Genomic DNA, 20,889 nt, shown 5'->3' on the forward strand with positions numbered 1-20,889 from the left:
CTTTTTTTTTTTTGTAGTTTCCAAGAAGCCAGGTGATAACAATGGGAGGAATGTTTCTTTTAAAGCAAATGAGGTTGAAGGTTACTTTTACCCTATGTGAGAAACTCGGGGCCCAGGGAGAAAGTAGAATTTGCTATTTAGGATTTTTAGTTTTACTCTGTGATGACTGTGTGCCTTTAGCAAATCAAGTATTCTGCTGCCTTACTTTTATGGTTTATAAAATGTAATTAAGGTAATTATTTATTAATAACTAACCCTTTAATTAATAATAATTAACCTTTATTAGGGGGCTGACTTAATTCAAATACATATTCCTTGGGTCTAATATGTAAAGCATAGCTGCCGTGATTTGTGAAAATGGGAAGTAGGACAGACATACAAAAGGAGGTAAAAAAGTAAAAAGGCTTATACTGACATTGTGAAAGAATGCAGAGAAATCAGATTTGGGATCTGCAGTGACTCTGTAAATCAGAAAGGAATAAAAAGACAAATTTCTGCCCAATCACACAACTCTCATGGCCAAGTTTGAAGGAACAAGTGGCTCATTGAGCCTGCAATTAGCTAATTGTGGACACAATTATCTGGCCAATGCAGACATTTGCAGAGAAGTAATTGCCTGTGCGGGGGAAAGGGATGCCAGGTAAAAACCACTTTAAATAATTTGTTCCCAATTCTGCAAATGTGGGAAAATGAATAGAGGGAAAGCCTTGTCCGCTGGGGATGTGCTGACCTGCGGGAAGGGCATTCCCCTGGATCCAACCTTGTAGTCATTTGGGGGAAGACACTGTCCTTGGGGCAAAGAGACGTGGGTGAAAGAAAGGCTCAGATGAAAACAGTCACCAGTGATGGGAGAAGAGATGAAGAACAGAAACCAGTGTCACTCTAAAAAGAATGGTAAAGAAAAACGGGGCGGGGCGGGGGGGGAGAGCTGCAAATCAACTCATCACAGAAGAGGCGTGTCTGTGAGATGAGCAGGTACATGCTAGCTTTCTTGGGGAGGAGAAACACATCACTCTGCTGTGTTCCACGTTATTTAGAAATGTTTAGAGCATGGTATATTTGCCATGTGAACTTTTTAGGGCAACACTAGTTGTGCTATTTATTTAAAGAAGTGAGTTTGAAATCAACAAGAATTTTGGGGACACAGGAAGGACTGTATTTACTTCCCAGATGCAAACTTCTGAGTCTTCTGTGTCTTGATACCCTTCGTAGAATGTTTCAAAATATCGTCACAGTTTTTAAAATTCTAACTGTTTGGCTGTTATATCCTACAGGCCCAATGGTTAGGTATCCCTTTCATGTGAGGCCAAGAGAGCAATCTGATGTCTGAGGTCAACCTCAAGGAGATGAAGACTTCAGGGGGCATATAACTGAGTCAATAGTCTGCTAATTGCAACCTCCATGAGCCACTGCCTCAGTCATTGAATATTACATCAGGAATGGTTAGAGGGGCTGGGAAAGCTTGATCTAATGAAGGAGGAATTGGGAAGTATCTCCAGTTGAAATTGGAGGGCCTAGAAACTTACTCTGCCTGTGTGGCTGCATAGTACTAGAACCAGGAGTAGAGGTTACAAGGGGCAGGAGTCCATCTCAAAATGAAAAAAAAAACTTAACAGTTGGAGCCATCTGAAGATGGAATAAGCCTTCCCAGGAGTAGTGACTTCTTTGTCCCAGGAGGGTGGAAAAAAATCTTAGGAGTTGTTATAAATGAGACATTTCCATATAAGAAAAGGTGTTGAGGTTACTTCTGAGATCCACTTCAATTTCAGAATTTGGGGATTGAGAAGTTGAGGAACATGAGGGATGTGACTACTTTGACAAACAAGAAAATGACCTCCCAGGACTTAAGTCCTCATGACAAAGATCGAAGGGGTTACAGGTTGGTTACAAGAATGTACAGGGTGACCCTGATTCACAAGGAAGCCAGAGAGAATAGACTATGGCCTTTTGCTGTAGGTCAGAGTTAAAAGGAATAATCCCACAAGAATGAAAAGAAACTGTTGATGGTGGCTGGAAGGAGCTGAGCGAAGCTCTGAAGACAATCACGAAGTGGGGGCAGAAAACTGGTTGGAATTTCAGCTGGCCAATTAGGAAGGAAGGGCGAGTTAAAGGGATAAAGTAGAGAAGAAGTTAAGAATTTATTTTTTTTCCATCATACAAAGGTGAAGACGAAATGTTGACAGAACAAGATGGTGACGTATCTTATATGTCAGATTAAGAAATTTGGACTTTGTCCTGAAGAATTTGGGGAGCCAGTACAGAAACACCAACAGAGGAATGAAGTGCCATCTCAGGGTCAAAAACACTACTTATCAGCAGGGTAGACCATGCAAAAGAATGCAAGAACAGAGGCTTGGGCTGTGGGGCTGCTGCAGCAGCGTGGGTGAAAGAAAGCCTGTGAGATTCTGAACCAGACCAGTGGCTTGAGAAGTGACAACACAGAAACATTTCAGAGACGGAAGGGATGGATCTTGGTGACTAATGTAAAAAAAAAGAAATGAGAGAGAGGGATGAGTCAAAAGGACACCATGATTTCTAGTTAGCTGGGTAGCCAGCTGTTTCATCAACCAAGAGAGGATACAGGTTGGAAAGCAGGTTGGGGAGGCAGGAGAATGACTTTGGTTCTTGACATGTTGAATATGGGAGGCCTGTGGGAATCCAAGGTAGGGATATCCTGCTGACAACTGGAAATAGAGGTCTGGAACCCAGTGGAGAAGCAAGGATCAGACATAATAGATTTGAGAATCCTTAGTGGTACAGCCATGAAAGAATAGAGGAGTCACCCAGAAAGTTTATATAAAGTGGAAAGGGCCAAGGGCAGAACCTGTCAGTCTTATATCCTGGCTTGCTTCCTGGGAGTGGTTCCCCGTGGTACTGCATTGGTACTTGTCTTGATTTCTCCCACAACACTAGAGGCTTCTCCATAGCACTGGACCATGTGCTCTTCAGAGTAAAGGACTTATGCTCGTTTGTCTTTACATCTGTAATGCCTGTCGAGTATAAAGAGGCTGGTGTGAATGTTTTTTTAAAAATGATAGATAGATAGCATCTATAACTAATATTTTATGCCCCTTAAATGTTGGCAAGTGCTAAGTATATATTTGTTGACTTACAAAGGTCAGTACCATAGATGTCTACAGTCTCAAGTGAGGTAACATGGTTTCATCTCACTGGGCCATAATTCCTTATCTGGCTCTTTCAATTATTACTGGTGGTAGGTCCATCCAGGACTGTGGTTGGAAGCAACAGAGTTGGACTCTGGCTAACTTCGGCAGGAAACTCAGTTGTTGGAAGGGTGTCATAATCGAAAGGAAGGCTGGACAGTCTGTCTCTGAAGAGGATAGTATGCTAAGGTAATGCTTGTTAGCTTCTGTAAAAACATCCCCCAAGTCTCAGTGACTTACTACATGTAGTAGAAATCTCTTACTTCCTCTTGTCCCAGTCAGATATGAGCTAGGAGGCTTACCTGGGTAGCCCCCTTCCAGGTGCTGGAGGAGGGGTCTAAGCTTCTCCATTGTTTGGCTCAGCTGGACCGAAGACATTTGCTCCCACCTTCTCAGAAAGAGAGAGTGAGAAATGTCATATGGGACTTTTTAGGGACCAGGTCTGGCAGTGACATGGGTCACTTCTGCTGTTATTTTGTATTTCCCTGGGAAAAAAGTGAAGATGTTTTGATGAACACCACACAGTCCTTGATGTGTCAGAGATGCTGTAGGGTCTTTGTAGCAAGAATTAGTAAACAATGTCTTTAAGACTCCATAGCCAGAAAAAATCAATTTAACTGTTCTATTGTTTTTTGGGTTTTTTTCTTCATTTTTCCACTCAAGTCAGTCTCAGGTGAGTGAGTTGAGTTAGCCCAGTTTGGACATGCGTCCGCTGCTTAGCCTTGGGAGACCAAGGACTCTTGGCGGCTAGTCCAAGATGTGGAGGAAAATCATCTCCCCAGAGTAAACTGGGGCAGTCTTACAAAAAAAAAAAAAAAAAAAAAAAAAAGGAAAAATCGGGACACCTGGGTGGCTCAGTGGGTTAAGCCACTGCCTTTGGCTCAGGTCATGATCCCAGGGTCCTGGGATCGAGTCCTGCACTGGGCTCCTTGCTCAGCAGGGAGCCTGCCTCTCTCTCCGCCTCTGCCTGCCTCTCTGCCTGCTTGTGTGCTTTCTCTCTCTCTCTCTTTCTGACAAATAAATAAATAAAATCTTAAAAAAAAAAAAAAGGAAGAATGGATGGAAGAGCAAAAAAAAAAAAAAAATAGAAGAAAAAGAAAAAGCAATTCATGTCCACTATTCATAAGGTACACTGATAATAAGTTGTAGTTCATAAATTTTTTTTTTCTGTAAGAGCCATGTAAGGTAGGAGAGGAGGCATTATTTTCCTTGTGTTCCAAATGAAGAAATTAATGTTCAAGTTTTATAATAGTTATCCCTGTCTAAAAAAAAAAAAAAAAAAAAGCAGTGATGATGACCAAACCCAAATGTCTTGGTTCCTAGCCTCATCTCTTTCCACGATACCACAGGCCCTGTCTACATTAAGAGGCTATAGAATACTCCTCTGCAGAAGCCTTGTTTGTTTGTTTATTTATGTAGAGTGCTACGAGCACAAGTGGAGAAGGGGTAGGAGAGGAGGGGCAGAGGGAAAGGGAGAGAGAATCTTGAGCAGGATTCTCGCTCAGCACCGAACCCGACGCGGGGCTTGATCTCATGACCCTGAGATCATGACCTGAGTCGAAATCAAGAGTCAGAGGCTTAACCTACGGAGCCACCCAGGCGCCCTGTAAGCCATGTTTTTAAAATTGTGGTTGCTGCTTGAGGTCGTGGGTAATAATTTTACTTGTCCCAGATTTGCTTTCGTATTTTCACTTTATTTCTTAGGGAAACTGCCTATACCAATGACCTAGGCCCTTCCTTCAAAGGCAGAGTTGTTTTTGCCCGGATTGCATACCTCCCCCACTGAGCATGACCCCAGACATCTGAACCATCTATAAATCACGATGGATGCTTCTTTCAGAGGTTTCAGAAATATCTGAAGACAAGGGATTCAGAGAAATGGGAGGACAACTGCTGATTCAACATTAAACACAAAAAGTATACTGAACATTCTTTAATCTCTTTTTGATGATTCAGAAGGTAAAGTCATGCCAAAGCTAGAGATACACATGGTGTTTTGGGTACATTGAGAGGACTGTGACAGATACCTTAGAAACATTTAGAGGTTTGGGATCATAGAGCCATACCATTAGACAGAAGAAAGGAGTGTCCAGAAATCTGCCACCCTGAGATTAGATGTTGGTCTAAGATCTGTGGCAAGGACAGGATGTTTATAACCTGGAAACATGCCACTGTTTGGATAGGAGCAAAGTCCCCTTGGGCAGCTCCAGCTGGCAGGAAAAGGACTTCGCCATTCAGGAAGGCTCCAGCAGAGACGTTATTATTTTAAAATCTAAAAGCAGCTCGCCTTGTTCTTACGTCTTCCCATGTGCAGTCTGAGGGCTGACCTGTTCTGTCTGATGCCCCATACGGTAGCTTGTTTTTTAAGGGCCTTCAAGTGGAAAAGTGAGGGAAAGGGCCCAGGTGGGAACGTGGGTGGGGGAACATCCGGATTCTGGACTGAGAACAGAGTCAGGGGACATGACCCAAGGGGTACTTAGATTAAAGTGAAGGAAGGCTTTCCTAGGGGCAAATAACACTTTTTAGAAATTCTGGTTCATGAGGGGAATTAGAGAAACTTTGTCTCGGATGAGCTTTCAACATGAAACAGGTTCTCTTGTCTTAGATATTAGGATAAACAAGATCCCTTTCAGAGTCCTTTCTTCCTTTCTATGATTTTGACTTCACTTAGAAGACCCACCGATTGCAGGATTGATTCTCTGTATAGGGTGATGCCTGAAATACTGCTGTTTTGTTTTGCTTTGATATTGTTTTAGAAAAACATGATGCATGTATATTGTAAACATTTCAAGCAGAACAGAAATGTACAAAAGAAGAAAATATCTCCTCAAATCCCGCCATCCAGCTCCAAGGACCGTATTCTTCTGAACTCTCCCAGTTTCAAGGGCTAGACGCATAATCTGGCTTAGGGAAATTTTTTGGCTTAGGGAACTGGTAAGTCCAGGCTCAAGCGTGTCTGAGTCCCAGTGTCCAGATTATATTTTAAAGAATTTGTTTCTTCTGTGTTAGCTTAATTCTCAGGCAGGCTCCCCATCTGGGGCAAAGGTAGCCCCCAGCATTCTAGATTTCCATGGTCTTCAGTGCCTTCCCTCTCAGGAGGATAGATGCCTTTCTCCACGGTGTCGGCAGAAGTCCAGGGTCGGGGGTAGGCCGTGCTTCGGGAAAGGAGGGAAGTAAGCCGACAGCCCCCGTTGAACCGCGCGGACTGAAGGGAGAAAGGGAGAGGAGTAGCTTCCTAAAGGGAAGTTGGGCCGTTGTTTCCAAGTGAAGAAGGCAGGCAAAAACAAACACTGTTCATATTTTGTGGAACTCATCCATTTGTGTTTCTTTATAGGCCCAAAGGCAACGCTATTCCAGGAAGCCAGAAATAGGTTTGCTCCCAGCAGGTCCTTGTGAGTAGGCGCTAAGTCGGGATTGGTTCTCTTCCTGTGACAGTGATGCCACAGAGACACCTTTGTTTTCCTGTCGTGCTTCTGGTTCTCCCTTCGATCTCCTCCTGTGATTTACCCAGAAGCACCTGGGCAAGGGGCGGAGGCACAGACATACATGGATTTTCATAAAATCACGTTGTTACAACACTGGGCCCGAAATTGCTATTGTGGTCAAAAATACATTGTTCAGCCCATTAGTATTAAGAAGCCATTAAGAACACAGTCAGAAATCAGGGAGCTCTTGGGAGGGGACGTCTCAGAACTTCGGGGATTTTTGACAGGTGCGTATTTCGGAGGCTGAGCGGGAACTCACCCCGTGTCAGTGCTGCACCCCCCCCCCCACATTAGTTCTGGCTGTTCAGAAAGGCTACTTGTCGCCCAGGCCCCTCCTCTCCCTCTCCCTCTTCGCCAGCCCCAGCCCGGTGGTGCTGCTGCTAACCAAGGAGATTTGCCGATTAAAAGGGCTTCAGCTCCTAGAGTTCCCATGGCAACAGCCTCCTTGGAGGTCTTTGTTGCTTGCTAAAACTTTGATCTCTCAGAGTGGCTGCTGCTGTTTCTCTCCAAGATTTACAAACAGAAGAAGAGGGAAAAAGAATTGGGGGAGAAGAAAGAAGAAGTTTACTCCTGGCAGAAAGGAGAGAAGGAATTAGTGACGCTCTAGCGTAAATCTGGGATTTACACCTTTGGACCATCTTTGGATTTTCATATTTTCATTTGTAGACTCAATTATACCTCAGAGATCTGGGCCCCACGTGAAAGACCTTAACTAGGTTTCATTCCATTAAAAGGGCGGAACCATCCTTTCTGTCTTCAGTAGACACCTGGGCCTTCAGATTTCCGGAGAAGCCAAGACAACCATGCTGACTCTGTGCCAGGAGAGAGAGAGAGGACTAATGAGGCGTGAGCTCTTTAGGCTTCGGCACCGTCACCTGTCTTCCCAGCCCCCTCTCCCGCGCCTGGTCTGTTCTGCTTACGTAGATTCCTCTGTTGGAGGAACGAGAAAGCCATCCAGGCAGCAACTGAAATGTGATTCTGGTTAGTGACTGTCAGTGACAACCATTCTATGGTGTGAGCCATGGGGTGGGGTGCGTGACTGCTCCAGAGACTTGGGATCAGGCCTTTTCGTCTTCACTGGAAGTCTCCTGTGGCCTTCAGGCCTCTCTACTGCTTAATTGCAACCTTGCTCTTTGATGGGCACTGTGATAGTCAGTTCTGCTTCAAGTGTGATTTACATTTAAATTATGATTTACATTAAACTCGTCTTTTTTGCATACTATGTCCCCAGCACAGTGAAGATACAAAATAAGTGACACTATCTTGTCCTATAAAAATTACTGTCTTTTGGTAAAGATAAATATTATATTTCTGAAGCAATTAGAGAGTACAAGAAAAGATTAAGACTCTGTTTGATATTAAGTATCAAGGCTATTGGTTCTCAAGAGGGGGCTGTTTTGCCCTCCCTCTTCCCCCTAGGAGACCTTTGGCAATGTCTAGAAATATCTTTGGTCATCACAACTTGTGGGGTGCCAAAGGGGCCGAGGCAAGTGGTAGACTTTCTACAGTGCACAGGACAGCACTTTTATGCCCAGCAAAGAATTATCTGGCCCCAAATGTCAATAGTGCCCGTGTTGCAAAGCCCTGATCTTGACCAAAGGTCCATCTCAATACCGGACAAAGTCTTCTGTGAAGTGTATGCGCTCTGGGGTAAGATATCCCTGGGCTCAGGGCAGCGACTTGACCTAGCGTGAGTCGATGTTGATGAGCCTCCGTGTCATTATCTGTAAATGTGGGGAAGGGGTCACAAAGGTTACGTGGAAGCCTGATTGCGAGATGAAACGGCCCATCAGGAGAACTCCCACCAGTTCCCATCCCCCACACTTCATTGCTAGCGTGGCATCCTTAAATCTGAGGGAACCCTCTTTAGAGAATCCTGGGTTCTGGGAATCCTGCTAGCAAGCAGATTTCCCTTCAGCCTGTTCCATAGGCAGAGGCTTTGACGAGCCATCTGCGGATCGGCAATCCTATTACTAATAGATGCACGTTTTCTGCTGGACATCTGCGCGGTGCCTTGCCAGTGGTGACCCTAATCAGCCCTGTGGGACTCTTCCTGCTGGTGGATTTCAGGACATTCTGTCCCAGCATGCTGTGTGTTGGTTACTACGTTCTGGTTGCTGTTGGAAGTCCCCATTTCTCAGCGGATGGCCCCTAGTTAATTACAGGGTGGTCAGTGCCTAGATACAAGCACTCCATCACCCGGACCATTTGACGAAGTCTGGAGGGGCTTGGGGAACCCCTGACTTGGTTTGGGATCTGGAGGGCCCTGGAAAGACTTTAGCTAGGGTGACTTTCTGATTTTCCGTCCAAACCAGGATACCTCAGGGTGAAAAGGGAACAGTTTTAATAATTTATGTCAAGACAACAAGCATAAGCTTGTACGGTCCAGTCAGACCGGTGCGACGGTCAGCCCAGGGACGTGACCACCTTGGAGGTTCTCCTTTGGTTTGAAGAGAGCAGAACATGCAGAGAAGCTGGGGGCAAATTCGTGTCCCTCCTGCCCTCCCGGCTGACTCCTGCGGCCAGCAGCTGTTTAAGTCCTGGAGACCCGGGCACGGGCCCGTCTCCATTCGTTTACTAGAAGCGCGCAGAGGCCCAGCAGAGGGACGTGGGAGATTCCTTGTCCCCTGGGAGATGTCGCACCAGCATGTCTGGGGCCAAGGACGTCCCCTGCGCTCTTGCCGACGCTGGGTCGTTGCGCGAACAGGCGAGGCCTCCAAGGCGCTCTTTGCCTTCGTCTTCCCCAGCCGCCGGCCCGCGCCGCCCGCTCTCCCCTCCGCCCCCTGCCCGCTCGCAGCCTTCACCCCGCCTCACTATTTCTGCTTCACTTGTTGCTCACGCCGCGGGAGGAAGCGGGGCCTTCCATCGCCGCATTCCTGCCCCGCGTTGCCGTGGTTACGCGGGCGCGAGCCGGAGCAGCTGGGTCAGCCCGCCAGCTCCATTGTGGTCCCGGGGCACAGGGGGAGGCCCCGGGGGGGCCCCGGGAGAGCGGGTGTCCCCGAGAAGCCGGCTCAGCCCTGGGAAGAAAGAGCCGCGGCCCTTGAAAGCCGGGCAGGAAACAGTCAATCCCTGTTCCTCCAAAGCCGGCTGCCGCCCTCCCGGGGTGCGGGGTCGCGTTCACACGGGGGGGGGGGGGGCGGTGCCCCCACTGCGGCCCTGGTGGAAGCCCCGCGCTCGCGCTCGGAGAGGGAGGAAAGGGCCGGGACGCTTGGCAAGCCAAGACCTACAAGCAGTGACCCCCTCCGTGTCTGCCTCCAGCCGCCAGGCATTTGGGGGTTAAGTAGCCATTCTTGGTATCTTTGTGTTTAAGTTGCCGGTCGCAGGTGCCCGTCCGCGGAATGGAGCAGAGTGGGCTCAGGAAATCACACCGGGTCCCCAGCGAGTCCCTTTCCTCCTTCCATCAAATCCCGCCTTCCTCCGTGTCATTTTGGAGTCAAATCTAGCTGTCTTCAGCGTTTCCTCGCAGGCCAACTTTTACATGTTCGATGACTGCTAAGGCTTGGCATCTCTTCTCTCTCGGGGGGGCAGGGAGTTGGTTCGCCAGAGCACTTTGCAGAGTACTTTGCCATCATTTCCATTATTGTTTATTAGTTTGTAGCAGCATGGTGAATGTCTTTTAATTAGCTCATACTGTGTTGTGATGGATTCAGTAATCATTTTCTGGTCACAACTTCAAAAGCTGCTGAAAATTTCAACCATCTCTAACATTTCATGTATCCCAAAATTATACTTTAATTATATAAGTAGAGCAATAATGCCACAAACATAAATTTCAGAGTTGCTCTCTGCAAATATTAGGAAACTAGAAAGCTGTTGCTGCACATTTCTAAATTAAGGATAAGCAAATCTTGAGGGGGATTAAGATGTTGGGGGAAAATATACCGGAATGGGGGTGAGTAAACCCAGGTTTTACTCCTGGTTTGATTAGTTGCTGTGTGACTGAGTAAGAGCCTTAATCTCTCTGAGCCTCAGAATTCTGGAAAATATGGGTGGGTTATGGATTAGATGACCTCTGAGATTCTTTCTAGCTGTAAAATTGAATCCTGAAATTCTATGTGAATAAAAGAAGTCAGCGCTGGGGTGTCTGGGGGGCTCAGTTGCTTATGTGTCCAACTCTTGATCTCAGCTCAGGTCTTGATCACAGGATCATGAGTTCAAGCCCTGTGCTGGGCTCCATGCTGGGTGTGGAGCCTACTTTAAAAAAAAAGAAGAAGAAGAAGAAGTCAGTGCCTTAGGCCAACATATAATCACTGCCAAAAAGCCTAAAGCACTTATTAATAGTTAATTGCAGATGGTACAATACTAGTCATTTTGTGGAAAGAATTCACTGTCAGAATTATTCACTATAATTTAAAGTGACCTAAAATGTAAAAGATATAAAAAGAAAAAAGTACACACATGAAATGCTTAAATACACTTTATAAATATATGTAAAAGAAAGGGAAGCTATATTCACATTTGTGATGGACAATCATAAATTATATTTATTGAATGCATGGTTGCTATGGGAATATAGAATAAAAACAGGGATGTGTGTGCACTTGGGAAATTTCCAGGCTATTTGGGATTCCAAATAGCCATAGAAACAACTTTATACTCAAGGGGGCCAGAGAAAACCATCTGCTCTCCTAAAAGACTTAGGAGAGAAACATTTTGGACGGTTAGGAGCTGAGAGACCAGGGGGTGGGTACGGTACATCCCTGGAAATGGATCTAGGACATGTTAGAAAAGCTTGGAAGTGGGATGAAGCCCAGATGTGCCTTAAACAGAAAGGAGAAGAGGGGAATTGCAAGGAACTGGGGAAGAAAACCCTTCTGAACATCTGATCATCCTGAACAGAAAGGTCACCAGTATGAATATTGGCAAACCTGAGGAGGACTCCAAGGTCACCCAAAGAAATGAATGGAGATAACAGTCTATCAGTGGTGGTGACATCATAAGAAGTATTGTTTTTTTTCTCCTTTTTGTGAGTTCCAGGGCCTTAAATAATTTAGTGTCTGTTGTCAGCAAGTAAGTGACTAACAGATCTGGGATCTGAGAACAAGTTTGTCCTAAAGTAGGATTTCTGTAGTTTCCATTGCACTTCGAAGGTTTGGACTAGTAATCAGAGCTCAGACTTAAGTTTTAAGAGTAGAGACAAAAAACAACTTTTTTGGCTGAATGTTGTAGGCTTCTTGTCTCTCTCCATAATGTCTGCCTTAATAACACCATAGCCTGGTAGTTTGTAACTTTTGGGGAGTGGGGTGGAGTGGTGCTTCCATCCCCCTAGATAGCAAGATGTTACAAGGACTAGAGGATGCTCCTGGCAGTGAGCCCTGAGTCCAGTACCTAGAACAGCGCTGAATGAATGAATGAATGAATGTCTCCTTCATGTTCTTAATAAGAGCTTGTTTCCGTCTGGGATAAAAAGTGAACAATGAACTAGAAGTCCAGCCAGAAGTTCAGCACACCGGACCATGGGGATTTGCTACCGGAAACCCTTCAAGGGGCTTCCGTCCTGCTAGTGGAGGTCCACGTAAAATGGCCATGGTAGCAGAGAGATAGGCGCCCTCATGAAGGTGTGTACAGGGTCTTCAGGAGCACGGAGGAGGGAGCACCCTCTCAGTCTCAGGGCAACCTCCTTCCAGGGCTCTACCAGAGTGGACTGGAGAGTGCACATGGTAAGGATTTGAGCAAAGCAGGAGACTGAGAAGTGTCTTAGCTGGTGTTATTAGTGAAGAAAGTAATTCATTCCTGCCTTGAGGAGCCTGGCCTACCAAGAAAAGAGCATCAGAACCTTGGGGAAGTCCCATCAGGACGTGGCTTGTTGTGAAATGTGCGAAGATAAGGCCCGGAGGAGAAGAGAAGTGGGAAACCAGGCAAGGACTGTGTCTTTGGGGAAAGGCCTCTTGACCAGGTGGAATGAGATGTCAAGAAAAAGAAAAGAAATGAGAAAAAAAAAAAGCTGATGATAATTGGATTTGGCAGGAGGAAAGTCCTTTGACCTTAGTAAGTGTGCGGAAGAGCAGCCGGTAACTGCAACTCTTAGACCGACATCGCTGGACAGGCTGCAGGGGCTGGACACGAGCCTCTCAGGCACAGCTTCCCGCCTTTCTCCTGGTCGTGTCCACCGGCACAGCCCACCTTTCTTTGTTGACCCAATGATGAACGAGTTGAGTTGGAGACATTCCAGAAGTGAGTTTTCCAGAAGTGGTTTTCAGGAATATGTCCAGAGAGTCCAGGTGGGGATCACTTCAGTGTGTCAGTGGCAGGAAACAGCTGACATAGGGACTTGCATAGCTAAGATACAGGGTTGAGTCACAATGCATGTTTCTGCCCTGATTGTTCAACCCCAAGTATGAGAATGTTTTTGGCTGCAGAGTTTGTGATGGTAATTGTAGGAAGCAGGCACTTGTGTTTGTGTGTGCATGTGCAAACTATTAGTATGCCTAATTTGTTTGGTCTATTCATGTGGAAATGTCTTAAAAGTAATGGATTCTGCAAGGTTTGGGGAAAACTGTTTTGAGTGCTTACATAAGACTGGTATTTTCTACTGATAGTTTGAGCTGTGGTTTGAAAAGCATGGATGTGGCCTTCTGTTCACAGGTTCTGTTCTCTACCCTTTCCTCAGACATGAAAGTGACTTGTGATTGCCCCTCTTAAACTGAATCCTGGAAGAATGGCAGTGATTCACAAGTGTTGGTAAAGTGCTACTGAAAGCTGGAAAGGATTTACTGGAATTGTTTGGACTTTCTAAGATCAGACCTTCATTGGATGTGATAGAATAGGAAGAAAAGATAGAGTCTTTCCAGCCGGCAACAGCATTTCTTAGGAACTGTTCATCAAGAAGCTGGAAGCAAAATTATTTTCAGAAATATATGATTCCAACATAAATCTACTTTTAAAAATGTCCTTAGCCCCAGGAAAATATAAATTGTGGTATAAAAGCTATAGAGATTTGCACTCTCTCGTTGCTGACATGATACAGTCATATTGTCTGCTATCCCCAAACCCCTTCAGGGTCCTGAAGTCTGAAGACATTACATTTCACCCACCGTATGGCAAGATCCTGTCGCCCATCCTGGGGCCAGCACTACACAATTGCATTATGGGAAAACTTCATCTCTCCCTGAAGCATCAGCTACTCACTGTTGCTTGAGGGCAAATGAGAAGATTGATGTATGTCTCTCTGTTGGAGTGACAAGCTTTGTGGATCTCCTGTCCATATTTTTGATACCACCCTATCCTTAAGGTTTTAAATTACAAATGCAAACATATAATCTAGAAATGAAAATCCCTTCATTGTTCTTCCATGATGCCCATTCCAGCTCTTCAGATTTTCATTTGAACATAGGTTCTTAGAGCTCACACTCACTGACGTTCTGCTGTGTGTAAACAATGTCAGAAGACCAGCAAGGTGATCTAAACAGCCTGTGCGGAAATCCAGCTTTTGTGTTTTATGTGCTCACAAATATCTTGGTCTGTTTATACCTGTCAGTGGTTCCAAGTATGTGATCTCTGGGCCCTATACAGCCCCCAAATATATTTTGTATGGATTGTCCAGTGTTTTAAAAAAATCTATGAATCAGTTGCCAACATTTGAAAATAAGGATATTTCGCACAAAAAGCCTGTGGTCTGGCTAATCTTGAGAAACAAGAAGACCTGCAACTCAGGAGACACATTCCCGTCAGGCAGCAGTTGGCTAGAGGTGAACAGCAGTAGCCCCAGAGACACGTAATCGGCCATTCGCTTTGCCCCTAAATGTTCCCTGGTGTGTTACCCTCAGCTAGCTGCATTTACATGACTTACCTGCTCTCCCTGTAAACAGCTGAGTTTGCAGCTCTAACCATTAAGCACCAGATTTGAGAGCCAAAAATATTATAGATAGGGTGACCGTATAATTAATTGTCTAAAATAGGACACCCTGAGAGTTAAAGTAGTGCTATTAATATTTACACGAGGACAGCAGGCACACACCCGGACATATGGTCTCCCTCTTTGTAGATCACTTTATTCAATCTCTTCACTTGACTAGGGAGAAAGTGGAGACCTAGAAAGAGGATTGCCTGTGGCACTCACCAAGCAAACGAAGGACAGAGTTGACTCCCAGTACCCTGCCTCCCAGGCCACTGCTTTCTCCAGTATAATGTCATCTCTATCATATATATGAGCTCCATATTTTCCTTGAATATACAGATTTTTTTTTAAAGATTTTATTTATTTATTTAACAAAGAGAGCGAGAGAGCACAAGCAAGGGGAGCAGAAGAGGCAGAGGGAGAAGCAAGCTTCCTGCTGAGCAAGGAGCCCGGATGTGGGACTCGATCCCTGGGATCATGACCTGAGCCGAAGGCAGGTGCTCAACCATCTGAACTACCCAGGCACCCAAATATATGGATTTTTTTTATAGTTCATAATTATTACATGGCTAATACCCTGTGAGGGTGTATAGATCTGCAGTTTGTATCATCAATAATATTTCAATTATGAATGTGGTTAATTATGGGCTACCACATATCTAGAGATGTTTAAAACACTGGTAGGTTTGAGAGCTCAAGGGTAGATGCAAGAAAAGCTTTTTCATTTCACTAGCTACAGTAAGAGATGCATTCAGAAGTGCTAATTGTCTGGATTTTTAAAAAATCACCATTAAGTGACTCTCTGACAACTACCTTGCTGGAACAAGAGAAGTCATTGACCGTTGGCTGGTAGTTAGTATAAATCATGTCTTTAAGAGATGGCCAACATCCCCAGCTCCCCAGTCCTTGACCAGTTGTTTCCTTGTAGAGCTTCCAAGAGGCATTTGTGTGCAGAACACTCCAGATGAGACCAGTGCGTGCACTTATCACTGGCTCAGACTCTGGTCCCAAATCCCTGTCTGGTATTCTGTCCCAGGAACGGGATGGGACTGCTGTGAGCCTCAGCGGCAACTCTTCACATTTCAGGAAGGCTTAGGCTGAAGGCTCGCCTAGGGATTCTCCTCCAGGATGCCTTTTTCCAGTGCTCCACTTGGCTCCTGCCTGTTCTTCCAGGAGACCCTGCGAACAGCAGGCTATCCTTGGCAAGTTAGCTGCACAAGATAAGAGACAGACAGAAGCCCTTCTCTCCAAAACCTAGTCACTCGTTCTATACTTCTTTGCCCTTGGAATGTACTGTGGTCCCAATTAATCTTTCAGATGAGGGACCATTACCTGCGCAGGACATGCAAGCAGGACACATTTTACCACATTGGCCTTGTCTAGTTAGGGAGAGCCAAGAAAAAGTAAATGTCCCAGAGGAGCTGCTTTTTCTTTGACTTTTATCAGTGCTTCTTCTCAATGGAGTGGTTTGAGAGAGGAGGAGCCAGTGAGCAGTCATGACCCATCTTAAGATTCAAACTATGAACCACACACAGGTACCTTTCTCCTCTAATGCAACTCAACAAACTTAAGTTGTTTTCTAAATGAACCAAATCCATATGCATAAAACACACGCCCTCAAACTGTGTTCAGTAGGCTCTTGAGCCTTTGAAGGGTTAATAGTTTGGCTACATTGGTATAAGTAAAAAAATAGTATTAAATTTCTTTTTTTTTTTAACTCTTTAATGTGATTACTAAAAAAGCTAAAGTTAACGTGTCGCTCACATTATATTTCTATTGGACAGAGCCTTTCTGGGGGAGTATGTTAGGCACCTTAGTCATAAGGTTCAGTTCATGCTTGAGTGGTACACCAGTGGCTTCTTGCCTTCGGAGTCTGAAAGGAGGCAACCTGAGAGGTGCTTCAGAGGGCAGCTTGCTCGTTAGCAAGGCTTCAGTGTGGTAGAAACATCTGGGACGAGTGGGAAAGTCGTATCAGGGTCCTTACATTTAGCGTGATAGGAGAACGGGGCAAAAGCATTCGGTGCTTCTTCCTATACGTCAGACTAGCGGTTAAAAGGACGAACCTCCGGATCCCCCACGTCTTCCACGGTCTTGGCTCCTGCGCAGCTCTTTGCCTTCCAGAGCCCCGAAAGGCACCTGTTCTGACACCAGCCCGTCAGCTCACCTGCTGTCCCACGCAGAAGGCACTTGGGTTCATACAAGGCCAGCTTCGGGTCCCATATGGAAAAGCCACACCAGATACATATGTAGAGAGTATTTCTGAAACCAGAAGGGGTGTAGAAGAGCATGCCAGTCATCTAGCTTTATCTTTCCCTTGCCTTTGAGAATTTTAATCCCTGAAGCATCTTTAGGCTATAAATAGAGTCACGTAGTGAGACCATTCCAGGTTAAAACCAGACATGGACTTGTGCTTTGATATGGACACAGGGGTATGTATGGATGTATGAAAACGTGGGTTGCACGTTTGGATACAGATGGGTTTGACTCTCCGATCACATGTGTGGAGAAGACTGTGTACATGAATGGAAACAGCGTATGTCAGTCTGCCCGAGCTGGGCTTTCATACGGGAAGCAGAGATTTCCTCCTTCTAAAAATAGTTCGAGAGAAAGTTCTGTTTCTGCTTCCATCTGCTTTTGGTGCAAAGTTCACTTAGGTGGCTGCCGAAGAGCGATGGAGAAAGCTTTTCTCTTGACTGAGCTCAGCCCCTGGGACTTGCCCCTCCTCCCGCAGAGAGCCTGGGTCCCCAGCCCTGTGGACGACGGGGCCACCGGCGCCAGGCTTCCGGCTGTGTTTGCCCTTGGAGTAACCGCTTCCCTTCTTTTCCTTCTACCTCCTCCAGGCAGGACAGGGCTGCTTGCTGACCTCTTGCCCAGTTTTGCTGTGGAAATTATGCCAGGTACTCAGTCATTTCACTCTTTATTTGCTTAATTTGCTGTCACTCTGTCTGTCTTGCTTCTGCATTAGTCGCTAATCTCTCCTTTAACTTATTTGCACATTTGTCTGTATGTGTCCGTGGTCTTTACCAGGATGAACTAAGCCCAGCGGAAAAGACTTTAGATTGTGTTTCTTCCGTCACCGGGCCCTAAAAGAATCGTGATAATTAAAATGGGCTGCAACAGGGACCCGCCCTTTCGGGGCTGGGCCTTGCAGGCTCTTTGGCAATCTTCGGAACCATTCAGTACCTCTGCTGTGCCTAGACAGCTATAAGTATCCCTAGCGGAGTGACTGTTTTTATTGCATTTCCTTATTCCCTAAATTATATGTTTATCTGTTCATTGGGGTACAATCGCGTTGCTGCGAATTACCTTTCATAACATGATCAATACATATTTCCAAGCCTTATGAAAGTAACACACCCCGCCTCCCTTGAGAAGTACACATGTAAACACCTACATTGCTTTGTATGCAATTTCAGGAGCTTCTGGGGCCCCCCTAAGTCCCTGGGATCCATACACCATATGTCAAGGAAACACCCAAATGCACACCCCTGTCGTTTTCTGTAGCTTCAGTTGAACGCACCAGCCTAGACCAGCCAGCCTCAGCTCGCTGCAGCCCCAGAGCCCGTAATGGAAGCGGGTTCGGAGAGAAAGAAGAATGAGCTATGGGAAGGGACATATGCCAACTCAGGGAATGGGGAAGGCTATGATTCCGACTTGCTTTAGACGGCTTCTGGCAAAGGGTTAAGAGCTGCCTAAGTGTTGGGAGCAAGAGAGAGAAACAAAATATTCCTGGCCGTTGGTTTTGACTTTGTTCAGGTTTTAAAACATCTGAAGTCTTTACGGTTGAGTTCCATGAATTCTCCCGTTTTGCCGTTAGCTGGCCGTCCCAAATACGACGTTCTTCATATAAATGTTGATCCCAGAGACGTAAGTAGACACCTCTTTGGGACTCCCCCTTATCCAGAGTTGTGTCTGTTTGTACCCATTTGTTCATCACACCCACGATGTTACAAAGCATGACTTCCAACTAGATGTTATATCTCCCGGTCTCAAGAAAGAGTTACTGTATTTTTCATATCTGGTCCTTGGCCGTTGAATATCCCTCCCTGTTGGCTCCCAAGAATCCTTTCATGGAGAGCATTCTTTTGTTTCTCTGAGATAAAACTGCCAGTCTTTAGCCTTGACGGCCCGAGCCTCATTGTAGCCGCCGAGCCACAGCACCGCTCTGTTCCTCAGGGCTCCTATCTGTCTCAGGCTATAGAATGTTACTGTGCTGTAGCTGAGGACTGGGGCAAAACCCTCAGCTATCTATTGTCCTCAGCAGGAATGCTCTCCAGACCATTCTCACCAGACCCAAGACCTTCTCATTTCCTCACTGAAGAGATGGTGACCTGGTTAATTTGAGTGTATTTCAGAGGGAGAGTGAGGACGGACATTCAGAAAACATAAGTTGCTTGTTCTCGTCCTGAGGAAATCATGTTCTAAACAAAGATAATTTTAGCATTAAGACAAAACCCTTTATATAACAAAAATATCCTATTTTCAAGCTCCAACTGAATGTCCATTTAACTGAAGGAATATTTAACAACCAAAATTCAATAAAAACAATATACACTTAAAGTTCATTGTAAAGGTTCTTCTGGTAGGCGGCCTTCCGTCAAAATGAATCACTTTAATCTTTGGACGTTCAAAGGCAATCCTGGCTCGTCCAGTCCATCCCCGGCCTCCAGTGGGAAGCTGGGTCCTATAGCCAAGTCCTGAAAGCATGACGTAAAGTCATGGAGGGTCATGCCATTTTTATGTAAGCCAGATGGAATGTTTCCTTTCTTGAATCTTGTGGACAAGCAGATGAACCGGAAGTTGTGTTCGACCCCTGGCAGAGGTATGAAAACAGCAGAAGTTAACAGCTGGTACGGCCGTCAGAGCCCGGAGCCATTGTAGCCGTGGGCCTGCTGCCTGGTTCGCACAGCCGGCCTGAGTGCGACCAAACCAAGCCACTCCTGGGGCGTGGGGACAGCACGAGAGTCTTTGTCTCTCGTTTTCTCCCTGGTTTGTTCCACAGATAGAAGCAAAAGGCTTTGATCTCAGCCCTTGATGCTGAGGACAGGAAAGGGGTTACAGGGGTGGTCAGCAGGGAGAGACCCGGACCACCTAAATATCTTCAGACCCTGTGACACAGAACTTTGTCTCAGGACTCGTGTTTTTAGAGGTAAGAATAAGTTGCCCACAAAAGGGACATATTCACAGAACCCACCACTTCCCAGCTCAGCTGCCAAGATTCCTCTCCCCAGCCAGGAGTCTTTCTGGTCCTGCCCCATCCTTGTTCAGACACTACGGTGGATATGGTAAGCCCTTTGCCCCGGAAGGCCCCGAAACTCCGCCACCACCCCGTGCTGGTCATTCCACGGCGCTCAGTAGGACCCTAGGGACCCTTCCTCCCTCTTCTCCATACCGCGCAGCGTCAGGCCTTCTCGCTCTCAGAGTTCCCCCTGAGCCGGGGGCGCTCTGTGCCCTGTCGTGATGCTTCCTTCCCCGGGTCCCCCCTGCCCCCACTACCCACTCCTCTGACAGGAGGCAGCGAGAAGAGGGTCCCTGCCGGTGCGGCGGGCCGCCCCCAGCGTGGGTTTCTCTGTGCGTCCTTCCAGAGTGGGTGTTCGTCGGCCTGGTGATCCTGGGAGTCTTCCTCTTCTTCGTGCTGGTGGGGATCTGCTGGTGCCAGTGCTGCCCGCACAGCTGCTGCTGCTACATCCGCTGCCCGTGTTGTCCGGAGTCCTGCTGCTGCCCGCAGGCCTGTGAGTAAAGTGCCGGGCGGGGAGACAGGGCGACCGGAGGAGAGGTCGCGTCTCTGTCCGAGAGCTGTGTGCCCGACTTTCTTCTCCACCTCCTTTCCTTCCGCCTCCGGAGCTGGTTGCTCCAGCCTCCCTCCTCTGCTGGGAGCCCCCGGCTCCCCGAGCTGCCCGTCCCCATGTCCTCACCCGCATGCAGTTCTCCTACTTGGCATCCACACCCGTCCCCCTGCATCTGCATTTCACTCTGGCGCCGCCCACGAAGGGAAGGGCAGGCTCCGATGGTCAGGTTGTGGGGAAGGCTTCTGCCCTCTCTTCAAGCACTCAGGCTAGAGGAAAGCTTCTCTGGTCGTGCCTCTCAAAGGCAGAGAACTCCTCTTTTTACCAGCAGAGCTCGGCACACCACCCAGCCGGGGAGGAGTCTTATTTGTGCCCGAGACAACGTGGCCCACCAGACCAGTCCTCATCGGGGGATGCACAGTTGCACCATAAGGGCCGAGCCCGTGCAGCCACTAAGCTGGGCGCCCCAGACCAGAAACCAGACACATCCTGAAGGGGAAAGACATGCAGGCATCTTCAGTGTCCTTAGGCATGAAGCAGCTTCCAGGGGGGGTCCGGTGATCTGCTCTGCCTTTGAGATCCCAGAGCAGAGCCACGTGCAAGCTCTGTGCCTGCCC

General features: G+C 46.7%; 1 protein-coding gene across 2 annotated transcripts in view; it reads left to right on the top strand.

Annotated features, from left to right (window-relative positions):
* The window catches only part of ILDR2 (immunoglobulin like domain containing receptor 2), a 58,157-nt gene that overhangs the window by 16,155 nt on the left and 21,113 nt on the right, over window positions 1-20,889 (top strand). For both annotated transcript variants that reach the window (XM_045084640.1, XM_045084639.1), the window contains 2 exons: window positions 17,327-17,383; window positions 20,072-20,218. In XM_045084640.1, coding sequence (XP_044940575.1) covers window positions 17,327-17,383; window positions 20,072-20,218 — 204 coding nt within the window. The remainder of the gene's footprint in view (window positions 1-17,326; window positions 17,384-20,071; window positions 20,219-20,889) is intronic.

Source organism: Mustela putorius, unplaced genomic scaffold (genome assembly GCF_011764305.1).
Source record: "Mustela putorius furo isolate JIRA1106 unplaced genomic scaffold, ASM1176430v1.1 tig00000785_pilon_pilon_pilon, whole genome shotgun sequence".
NCBI lineage: Eukaryota > Metazoa > Chordata > Mammalia > Carnivora > Mustelidae > Mustela > Mustela putorius.